Source organism: Salmo salar, chromosome 24 (genome assembly GCF_965601325.2).
Source record: "Salmo salar chromosome 24, fSalSal1, whole genome shotgun sequence".
Taxonomy (NCBI): Eukaryota; Metazoa; Chordata; class Actinopteri; order Salmoniformes; family Salmonidae; genus Salmo; species Salmo salar.
Genome location: NC_138314.1, coordinates 12,306,488 through 12,318,434, shown reverse-complemented (window position 1 = coordinate 12,318,434; position 11,947 = coordinate 12,306,488). Strand labels below are relative to the sequence as shown.

General features: G+C 44.2%; 1 protein-coding gene across 2 annotated transcripts; it reads left to right on the top strand.

Annotated features, from left to right (window-relative positions):
- Nucleotides 1-967: 967 nt before the first annotated feature.
- On the top strand, nucleotides 968-11,345 carry LOC106585107 (rho GTPase-activating protein 25). 2 transcript variants are annotated; one of them, XM_014170949.3, is made up of 11 exons: nucleotides 968-1,405; nucleotides 4,776-4,978; nucleotides 5,216-5,303; nucleotides 6,162-6,275; nucleotides 6,587-6,794; nucleotides 7,304-7,436; nucleotides 7,778-7,851; nucleotides 8,147-8,268; nucleotides 8,777-8,934; nucleotides 9,634-10,223; nucleotides 10,425-11,345. In XM_014170949.3, the coding sequence occupies exons 1-11, from the start codon at nucleotides 1,342-1,344 to the stop codon at nucleotides 10,624-10,626; spliced, it is 1,956 nt and encodes a 651-aa protein (XP_014026424.1). In that variant the 5' UTR covers nucleotides 968-1,341; the 3' UTR covers nucleotides 10,627-11,345. The 2 variants fall into 2 exon arrangements, with proteins under 2 accessions (XP_014026424.1, XP_045562820.1); XM_045706864.2 differs by having other exon boundaries at nucleotides 4,742-4,978.
- Nucleotides 11,346-11,947: the final 602 nt, after the last annotated feature.

The following is an 11,947-nucleotide window of genomic DNA, read 5'->3' as shown; positions in this document are numbered from 1 at the left end:
TGGCGGTATGCGAACAACTGCTTAGCATATGTGGGGAACTCCTTCAAGACTGTTGGAAAAGCATTCCAGGTGAAGCTGGTTGAGTGAATGCCAAGAGTGTGCAAAGCTGTCATCGAGGCAAAGGTTGGCTACTTTGAAGAATCTAAAATCTAAAATATATTTTGATTTGTTTAACACTTTTTTGATTACTACATGATTCCATATGTGTTATTTCATAGTTTTACTCTACAATGTAGAAAATAGTAAAAATAAAGAAAAACCCTTGAATGAGTAGGTGCGTCCAAACTTTTGACTGGTACTGTGTATATATATATTATTATTATATATATTTATTTTCTTGAGCTTTCTTAAATCTCCTAGATATAGGACAAAAACTTCAAAACCGTGTTTCTTATTATGTATTTTCTGACTGTCTTTTGCCATTAATGAATATGTTATTTAATGAGTTTCTCTGGGCTACAGTAGTAAAGGCCAAATTCAATATTTTATCAAATCCTTTTATATATATTTTTTTATACATAAATGGGTCCTAAAATGTCAAATCAAATAGCTAAATGATTTATAGTATGACCATCTTAAAACAATTCTATATGTCAACTTGGAACCGCAATAGCTTAGACTTTTAAGAATGAATACTGTATCTTTGAATGAGGCAGGAACATTATAGCCTACTTTCACCCCTGCCTATAGTTTTCCTCAGAGTGTGTTGGGCTGTGGTTCTCATTTGGGCAGTTTTGTAATATATTAATCAGTGCATAAATTCTAAAATAAATCACCAACGCTATAACAGCAAGCCACAATGTTACAATTTTAGATGCAAAAAATCTAGTTGAAATGTATGGCTGTGAACACATACCGTAGGCTGCATGTTGCCGGTAAGCGACATTGCCACAGCTTGAAGAGACTGCAACCCAGAAACGAAACCCACTTCCTCCTGAGAGAGAATAAAGGGAGACCAGTGGTTAAGTGACACTGGTGAATGGTTCGTCATTTGAAACCTTCTATCGTAGAGCACTTGCTATGATATACCTACCTGGAGAGGGGAGTATTTACAGTGCGGTGCAGTATTAGAATAGCAGAACATGTATCTAGAGGGAAGTAGAGGGAACATGAAAGAACGTGTTTTGACATGTTGAAAAAGATAGATTAGTAGCTATACAGGAAGTAGGAAGTCAGATACAGAAAGGTTTAGTGTGACAGACAGACTGGAGATCTACAGCAAAACCCCTCATACATGTGTGTGTGCTGTGTGTACATATGTGAGTGTGTGTGCGTGAGTGTGTGTGTATGTGTGCGTGTGTTGTGAAGTGAGATACTGATCTTTTCTATGAAGGAGGAATAATGTCTCTCAAGCTACCTCGGAACTGGGACTTCAGCACCCTCAAAGCTGAAACAGCTAGAATAGGTAAGTTACTGGATGTTATCCTAAACATTAAGCTATTCTTGGGAGTCATTGCGTTTGCGTAAATAGGAAAATGTGTTGTTGTATCATCAGTAGCATTGTACACTAGTGCATGTGTGTTACATGCGTCTATGAAGAGGTATAGAGACTGGACCTGTGGGTTTAACGGCCCAGTGCAGTCAAAAATTGGATTTTCTAAAGTTATATTTCCACACTTTGCGGTTGGAATAATAACAATTACTGTGAAATTGTGAAAATGTAGATAAAAACGCTTAAAATTTCAGCCTGTTTTGGTGGGATGGAGTTTTGGCTTGCCTGGTGACATCACCAGGCAGTACATTAGCTACTAGACCAATAAGAGAGTTCTAAACCTCTCTGCCAATAACAGCAAATGTTCCGTTTTCCCCTCCCCACTCAGACCATTCCCAGAGTCCGTGCAAAATTCTTGCTTGAGAAATTGCTCTTTCCTAAGAAGCTACTTTTGTTTCTTTTTGACCAGTTTAATTTAAAACAGACAATCACATTAAGGTGCTTAATTGTTACTCAGAAATGATTTGATATTGAGATAAAAATGGCTGCATTGGACCTTTAAATTTGTTCCATCTGAGTGGGTAAGACCACAAGTCATGAGGACACACCAAATGCACTTGATGGATCCTTTCTGTCTTCTTCTAAAGCTTCTTAAAAGGAAAGTAATCCAATATAACTGAAAGTAATCAGATTACGTTACTGAGTTTGGGTATTCCAAAAGTTAAGGCTCTAATTACAATTTTGGACAGCTAACTAGAAACTATAATGGATTACATTTACAAAGTAACCCAGCCATCCCTAGACATGAGGTTGACTGTGGCACTGTGTGTGCCAGCAGCATACTGAGAGTGTTTTATATAGACTGTTGTTCTTATACTTGGTTATATTTCTGTGTTAAGCTGTGTTTGTGGTCCAGGGCCATGGCTTACAGAAGGATCATGCACCTGATTACAGCAGGTGTGGTGCACCTATAACTTAACAAAACAGTGCATGAGTGCATGTGAATACATATATAGCCGACATAGCCTTATATGGGGCGGCAGGGTAGCCTAGTGGTTAGAGTGTTGGACTAGTAACTGAAAGGTTGCAAGTTCAAATCCCTGAGCTGACAAGGTACAAATCTGTCGTTCTGCCCCTGAACAGGCAATTAACCCACTGTTTGTTCCTAGGCGTCATTGAAAATAAGAATTTGTTCTAAACTGACTTGCCTACTAAAATAAAAAAATGGCAATGTCAAGACTTCATACTAAAACTATTAGTGGAATGGTGCAGTTGTCATTGAAAACAGTGTGGATACTTCTATTTATGATGACAGGTTTATGTAGTTTAGTGGGTACACATCAGCATGGCTGGGAAACAAGTTCCTTATTATTTCTATGAAAAGAAGTGACTTCTTATGCTACGAGGGCCACTCCTCATAGCCTGGTTCCTCTCTAGGTTTCTTCCTAGGTTTCCGGCCTTTCTAGGGAGTTTTTCCTAGCCACTGTGCTTCTACACCTGCATTACTTGCTGTCTGGGGTTTTAGGCTGGGTTTCTGTACAGCCGTTTGTGACATCAGCTGATGTAAGAAGGGCTTTATAAATACATTTGATTGATTGATTGACTTCTATGATTGTTTAATTTATCGCACAGTATACTTTACCAGTCAGTTACTCACAACCCTGAGAACTTAACCCCAGTCCTCATCTCAAGAAAATGTAGTGCTATAGTTCAGGCAGCAAGGCGTTTCTCATTTTCTCTGTGCCCTTTGGGTACTTTCAGCAGGAAGTTGATGAAATGTCAGAACAGTAGCTGTGACTCTGCAGACTCGTGTGTGTGTGTGTGTGTGTGTGTGTGTGTTTGGGTGTGAGAGCGACTGTGTGAGAAGGCCTGATGACTTCTATAATTTCCCTTACACCAGTACACTGTACACACATTTTATCTACGGCATGGCTACCTTCGATTGTTCATCAGAGATTCAAAAGCCATACATGTCAATGACATTATATCGGGATAGGAAATATGTACACAGAATTAATATGTATAGTCACACAACTGAATGGGGCCAGTGTGTTCTGTCATTTCAACTGCTGAAGTTAGAACACTATTCCCTATTTAGTACCCTACTTTTGATCAGGGCCCATAAAGCTCTGGTCAAAAGTAGTGTACTACATAGGGAATAGGGTGCCATTTAGGACTGGTCTCTAGGGGTTAAATATTCACGTAATTGAGATCCTTATTTGGAACTACATCTATTCTGCTGGCTCTTTGTACACTCAATAGGATTGTGCCACGGCCACGCACTTTCAACCCCTCACTATTCCCACTGATGTGAAAGAGCTGGCGTTCTTTCAACAAGCTCTGTTTGATTGAGAAGTTGAACATTTTCATTCATGCTTCCATTGGGACTCCTTAGTCTAGAAGGTCCTGGGTCCAGTTGAAAAGTTCCTCAAGGGTCTGTGTCCGTCTTTCCTTTTTTTGTGGCGTCTCATACTTCACTGTGTGTGGGCCAGAGGTTCGTCCAGAGTCCTTTGACATGGCCCTCTTCAAGGGATGACGCTATTAAAACAGACCAAAGGGTCTGCGTTTTAGGTGGGGGGCCTTCAAAGTGTTTCTCCCGTCGATGCAGCCACTTCCTGTTTATATAGCCGGGCTCATCTTCTTCTCTTCTTTCATCTGGCCTGGGAGGTCACGGTGAATTACACAACAAGTGAGCGAACGCTCTCAATCACAATCACACCATCTGTCCGGCAAGCTACAGTACCACCCTGCGTGCCAATCCATGCATGGTTTTCTCTCTCCATCGTGTGCCACGTAGCATACAACTCTACCCCCATCTCCATCCTTTCGTCATACTCTTCCGTTTATCTCTCTCATGCTCTCTTCTGAGATCATCCACAGACAACTTAGACATTAAGTCATCATGTTGTTGAGCAATGACTGGCCTGTTAGCAAAGGACAAATAACTCAACTTTGTTTACATTTAGGCCTAGTTGAGACCAAGTACTGTATTATTATTCCTGTGTTGCCCTTCCCTGTAGTCTATTGTACATGATTGTTGAAAGCACATTGTGTTTGTAGGTCAATATTTTCCTACCATTGAACAATCACGACTAGAATCTAGAAGCATGCACCTTAAACAGGAAGCTTGGCAGGTCAGACAGTGGCGGCCTGTTTCCTGCCAGGCCACCACTTCTATCTACTGCAAGTCAGATTGATGCATGTTCAAATTAATAAAAGAGGAAGACCTGACTTGACGGATGTTGAGAGCCTTGTTTACATCCTGGCTGTGTTTAGTGAAGTGTCTCTTAATAAGGCTCTCTTTAACAGCACGGCTGTTCTGTTTGTTTCCACTCTGCGGCAGCGCGGTCTAAGAGTGTGATGCCTGGAGAGGGCAGCCCAGGGTTAGGCTCGCCTGGCTCCACCAGGAGGTCCATGGACAGGCCTCTGAAGGCTGGCTGGCTGAAGAAACAGAGGTCCATCGTAAAGAACTGGCAGCTGCGCTACTTTGTGCTGAGAGGAAGCACACTGACCTACCATAAAGACGAAAAGGAGGGGACTGTCCAGGTGAGAGATGGGGTAGAGAAGAATGCAGATAGGTCTGAGCTCTAGTTATAGCCTTTAACTTTGGCTTTTCCTGATCTGGTCATGTGGTTAGGAAAACCTTTAAGCATCCAAACAACACTACTGCTGTCAATATTCAGTTTCCATCTTTATTGAAGTCCTTCCCTGTGTTTCCTGTAGCCTAGACATGTATGCGTTGTTTACTAAGATGTTAGTGACAGTCTGTCTCTCTGTCCCCAGGGTGTAATCCAGCTGAGGTTCAGTAAAGTCAACGAGCTCCCACAGAATCAAGATGACCCAGGGAAATTCCTCTTTGAGATTATACCACGTAAGCAGAAGACAGTCTGTCTGTCTGTCTGTCTGTCTGTCTGTCTGTCTGTCTGTCTGTCTGTCTGTGTCTGTCTGTCTGTCTGTCTGTCTGTCTGTCTGTCTGTCTGTCTGTCTGTCTGTCTGTCTGTCTCTGACTCTGAGTCTGTCTCTGACTCTGACTCTGACTCTGTCTCTGTCTCTGACTCTGACTCTGTCTCTGTCTCTGTCTCTCTGTCTCTCTCTCTCTCTCTCTCTCATTCTCTCTCTCTTTCCCTCCATCTCACCATCTCTCTCTTGTCCTCCATCTCACCATGTCTCTCTCTCTTGTCCTCCATCTCACCATGTCTCTCTCTTGCCCTCCATCTCACCATGTCTCTCTCTTGCCCTCCATCTCACCATGTCTCTCTCTTGCCCTCCATCTCACCATGTCTCTCTCTTGCCCTCCATCTCACCATGTCTCTCTCTTGCCCTCCATCTCACCATGTCTCTCTCTCTTGCCCTCCATCTCACCATGTCTCTCTCTTGCCCTCCATCTCACCATGACTCTCTCTCAGCCTCTATCTCACCATGTCTCTCTCTCAGCCTCCATCTCACCATGTCTCTCTCTCTTGCCCTCCATCTCACCATGTCTCTCTCTCTCCCTCCATCTCACCATGTCTCTCTCTCTTGCCCTCCATCTCACCATGTCTCTCTCTTGCCCTCCATCTCACCATGTCTCTCTCTCTTGCCCTCCATCTCACCATGTCTCTCTCTCAGCCTCCATCTCACCATGTCTCTCTCTTGTCTCTCTATTGAGAGAGGAATTAAAGATATACCTTTCAATCTATGTATGATGTATCCCAGTATGTTGGAGAGTCATACCCTCTCTGTATTCCAGGCAGCAGTGGTGATAGGGAGCGGTACCCGTACGTCCTCATGGCCAACTCCCACAGTGAGATGGAGGAGTGGGTCCGCACGTTGCGCAGGGTGGTTGGATCACCCTCTAGTGGAGGTACAGATAGTCTTCTGACATTAAAGGACAAGAGTTTTCCCTGACCAAGAGACATGACCAGGAAAAAAACATAGAACTAGGACCCAGAATATGTTTTTCCTGGTCAGGTCACATGGTCAGGAAAAAGCGGGTCTCTAGTCATCTGAACTTATTTTCTTGACTTTTGGTTCAAGGACTCTTTTTGGAATTGTCTTCGGGCCCATGACATAAAGCCGCAACCCATGAGGAACTAGCCACAAACTTGAAAAACCCTGTCTCTGATTCTCCAGTTTGGGCTGTGACTTACTCTAACCGCTCTCCTTCCCTCTCAGCGATATTTGGCAAGAGCCTGGGTGATACGGTAACCTACGAGCAGCGGTTCGGCCCCCACATGGTGCCCATCCTGGTGCAGAAGTGTGCGGAGTTCATCAGAGAACACGGACTAAGCGAGGAAGGCATCTTCAGACTGCCGGGACAAGACAACACAGTCAAACAGTTTAGGGACGCGTTCAACGCCGGAGAGAGACCTTCCTTCCCAATGTGAGACGCCTCAGCGCTAAACTAAGCTAAGCTAACTTACATAAGAGCGTTTGAAGGAACGTTCAAGGGCGCCAACGTACAAACAGACAATTATTACGCCCTTTTTATACAAACTGAAATCCCGTTGGCTTCTTTTCTAAAGGTTGTATAGTAAGATGAGAGAGATGCAGTGAGGATGATAGTACAGAGATGCCTGATACACTTTTCTGCTGTTAGTGCTCTGTGGCTTACACCACATCCTGTCCTAGTAGACAGAGAAAGACAGTTTTATAAGAACCTTCTGCCCATGCTGAACTCTCTATTGTGACAAATTTGTTGAAAAGGGGGACAAACTGATTTGTAGCTGGATTCAACACAAAATAGAAATATACTCAGCACAACTGTATGTTTTTGTTTGTGTGTGTGTGCGTGTGTGTGTGCATGTGTATGCATGTGTGCATGCACGCGTGTGCGCGTGCGACTGTGTGGGTGTGCTCGTGCACTGTTTCTGACAGTTTTGTGCCCTGCAGTGACACAGATGTCCACACAGTGGCGTCGTTGCTCAAGCTGTACCTGCGGGAGCTGCCTGAGCCGGTGGTTCCTTGGACACAGTACCAAGACTTCCTGGACTGCAGCCCCATGCTGGACCCCAACAGTGCTGCAGTAGGAACTAATATTTACTTCAATAACGAAGTTAGCCAAATATTCTTATAAATAAACATGTCCTCTAGGCTACAATTTGTGATTTAGCTCTATATCTGTCAACTGTGCCAAAATGAGTATGTACTGGATCAAAGGGTTTTGACTTCCTTTAATGATGACCATAACCAAATGTTCTTGGACATATTTTTTTTCACAATCATTTGAAATGTAGCTTTATTTCTATCAACTGTGCCAAAATGACTACATGCAGGCCTGCTGAGTACATTTACATTTACATTTACGTCATTTGAGTAAGAGTGTGTTAGTTGAACTTTGTATATTCCAACTCACTTTCCACCCAGGGTCGTGAGAGACTGGAGGAGCAGATCAGTCTCCTTCCTAGAACCAACTACAACCTCCTCAGCTACATATGCAGGTGAGCTGACACTTACCCAATCACAGATCAGGGTAGTGAATATTCAATTGAATGACATATCATAGAACCTATTGACGAAACGAGCTTCTATTGAAACATTTGAAAAGCAATTTGATTACTACCCTGTAATGATTAGTCTACAGCTTGCTCATACAGCATTTTGTGTTTGATTAAAAAATAAATAAAATAATCTGCATGGTGAGGGATTCTAAGTCCTATAAATAGGGAACGTTATAAGGTATAATTTGGTACTCACCCTGTGTGACTTTGCTGTCTAAACGTTCTGTCTGTGAAGGTTCTTATTTGAAGTGCAGCAGAACTCCAAGGTGAACAAGATGAGTGTTGAAAACCTGGCCACGGTCATTGGGATCAACCTGCTCAAGCCCCAGATTGAGGACCCCATCACTATGATGAAGGGTGAGACCAGACCATTGCCTGTCAGGATCATCTTAAGCCATGTTAAGGATAGCCCTGGGCTAAGAAATTGCAGTGTGAAACCGGGTTGACGTTAATTCCATTTCAATTCCAGTCAATTCAGAAAGTAAACCAAATTCCAATTCCAAAATCTCCGTCATTGAAAACAATTGAAAATAATTTGAATTTCAGTGGACTTCCTGAATTGACTGGAATTCAAATGGTTTTGACCCCAACCCTGGTGTGAAAAGGCCTTTAGTGCATACTGTAACAGGGTGGTATTGTCATTATCAGCAGTAGGCCTATGCTTTTATTTTGAAAGTCATACCTTTATTTTGACATACTGTTGCAGTGACAAACTGACCTTACTGTACAGTTTGATTATTTATGAAATGAAGATGCATAGATACAGTATAATTTATATCAACAAATTGTTTCTGTATCCTCATTCCCTTCCAGATCTGTCTTTTGTGTGAACAGACTGTGCGCTTGGCTTTGTCTCTCCTCACAGGTACTCCTCAGATTCAGAAGCTGATGACAGTGATGATCAGACAACATGAGGCTCTGTTTCCTCCGTCTAAAGACGTGGCTCCTTCGTCCCCCGTCGGGAAGAGTGACAGCAGGAAGAACAGCGCTCCACGCAGCTTTGTGGGCTGGGAGTCTGCTGAGGTAACAACATCACACAGTTATTTTCAACGCAGCCCATAGGGCTCTGGTCAAATGCAGTGCGCTATAAAGGGAATAGGGTACTATTTGGGACGCAACCTTAAAGTGGTTCTTCTCTTATTTCCTACCGTGAACGTGGTATAATACATGCGCAATTAAAGGAGTAATACATTGAGTACACCAAACATTAGGAACACCTTCTTGATACACACGGGGAAATTTGAGCGTGAAAAACCCAACAGCGTTGCAGTTCTTGACACATACTGGTGCATCTGACACCTACTACCATGCCCTGCTCAAAGGCACTTAGATCTTGTGTCTTGCCCATTCACCCTCTGAATGGCCCACATACACAATCCATGTCTCAATTGTCTCACGGCTTAAAAATCCTTTAACCTGTCTCCTCCCCTTCATCTACACTGATTGAAGTGGATTTAACAAGTGACATCAATAAGTGTTCATAGCTTTCACCTGGATTCAACTGGTTAGTCATGTTTTGTATACTCAGTGTATATTATGATACATTATTATATCAGTAAGCATTGCATAGCTACACTTCTGTAAATGTTCATGTGTGTTGCAGTTTGTAAGAACACTTTAAGCAAAGCTTGATTCGATTTCAGAATGTTTTGGAGAAGAAATTGATATCTCTCTCTCATTTTAGTTCTGTGGTCTAAATCCCCATTCTGTCTGTCCCTGCAGTGTGAGGGGTCTCTGTCAGAGTCTCCAGAGGAGGAAGAGGACACAGGCACTCTGGGGCCAGATCCAGTGACCATCTCCATCCCCCAGGTAGGGCCCCAGCAGCCCCACGCCCCCTCCTCATCCTCAGCCATGGACCCCTGGTCCGGGAGCCCCCGCAAACGCACCCAGACCCTGCCCACCCTGAACTGCCCAGTCCCCGGGATGGCCGGCAAGCTGGAGGCCATAAAGTGCTGGAGCCACATCAAAGAGTGCAGCGAGGAGAAAAGGGAGAAGGGGGAGAAGACTCTCTCAGAGGACATCTTTAAGATCCTGGACCTACAGAGGACCTCTCTGTTCGGAGAGGTCCAGAAGAAGGACTGGGGGGACAGAGGGACGGCCAGGAGCGGAAGTGACATCACAGTCACCTATGATGACATCACAGCCCCCTCTTCCAAACCCAGCAGTGACCCCCAGCAGAAGTCTCAGCCAGCGACCCATGAGAAGAAGACAGAGGCCAGTAGAGCTGGGGTTTCACCTTCAGCCCAGCAACCAGACAGTAAGGTTGAACAGCAGGAGGACAGCCGAGGAGACACAGAGCACCTCGTTACCAGGTCTGTATTATGGAATACTGTCTGTGTCCCAAATGACACCCTATTCCCTATATTGTGCACTACTTTGACTAGGGCTATAGGGAATAGGGTGTCATTTAGGATGCGGAATACTCTTTTATTGGAAAGGACACCACGTCAACACTAGTGTACTGTACTCTGCATTCATAAATGCAATCTCTCTCCCTCTCCCCTCCCATGCAGCCTGCAGCAGAGGAACAGAGAGCTGAGTGCCACAGTAGCGGAGCTGCAGTCAGCCCTGGATACAGAGAAGCGCTGTGTGTCCGCTCTGGAGATCCGGCTGAGGAACGCAGAACGCAGCCGAGACGAGGCCCAGAGACGCAACCAGGAGCTGGACCAGGAGATAAAGCAGTTCCTCACCAGAGAACCACGAAGGCCAACTTAGAACCACAAGGGGGCCAACCTAGATCCAGTAGTTCCCCACCAGAGAACCACGAGGGCCAACCTAGAACCTAGAACTGCCTTTACTCTTAAGTTATCAAAGAGATCCCTCAATACAGTATATGGATATTTAACATAGAGATCTCTAAACAAGGGAGAGAGGTAGAGAGTCAGTGTCTTGGCCAGAGCTGTAACCCTGGCTGGGACCTGTAAAATGTTGCTAGCTTGTCAGTTTGTTTGGTGGGAAAACCCATGTAGAAACTCTTTATCTAAAGCAGGTGTTGACTACACTTCACATGCATAGACATAAAATGAGGAATGCTGCAACTGTATGTGAATGGCCTTTGCTTGGTGTAGCTGATTATGGATGTGATGTGTGTATTATCCTATAAAATGTTGATGGTATGTGACCATGCAGGTGCTGTTACATTTCTATTGTTGGATAACATACAGCATGTAAATGCAATAGCTACTGGTGCATAGTGTCCAGGACACTTGGACTATAATGGACTGTATTAGTATTTTGGCTGTGATTCAATTCATAGCGCAGCGCGCTGGACAGCCAACAATACGGCTTTTAAAGGCATTTTGCCAACGTTCGCCGAGATCACATTCATGGTAAAACGCTGCGCATGTCGGTTCAATTGTTAAGGTTCCAATCATGTTTATATTTGTTTGATCAGCAAATGAATAAAGAAGAACAGGTTAAGTTGACTGACCAACGATCTGCACAGTTTGTCATTGTTATGGTTGAACTACAACCTTTTAAGAGGGATTGCATGTGATATGTGTAGTATGCACGTGAGATAGAGTGAGAGAGACAGAAAGAATGAATGAGATCAGGGCCAAAGAGAATGTCGTCACACACTGAAGGGGTCAGAAGAAAGATAGTGTAAGGCCAGGGGGAAAAATGGCTGGAATGTGTGCGTATGTGTGCGTATGTGCGTGCGTGTGCAAGTCTGTTTGGGCATTCGTGTGTGTGGGAGCACGTTTGAGCGGGCATGTCTGTGCTTGTGAGAAAAACAGGGAGCGAGTGAAAGTGGGACACTGGTGTTATCAAGCATTCTTCAGCATTGCAGGAAGATTGAAGAGAGATGGGGACTGGCAGTGCACAAAGGAGGCATTGCGTAAAAGGGACCGTAGGGGAGATAACAGCACGTCTGTCAACTGTCACCCCGGAGGATGAGGAACAGGGGGGGGGGGAGGAAGATCCTGTTCCTTCCCATGTCATCTCCTCCTCACTATCAAGAATGTCTCTTTGCAGGTCACTGTCAGAGACTCAGGAGTGAGGACCCCTGAATGAATGTGGAAACAAACAGTAGCAG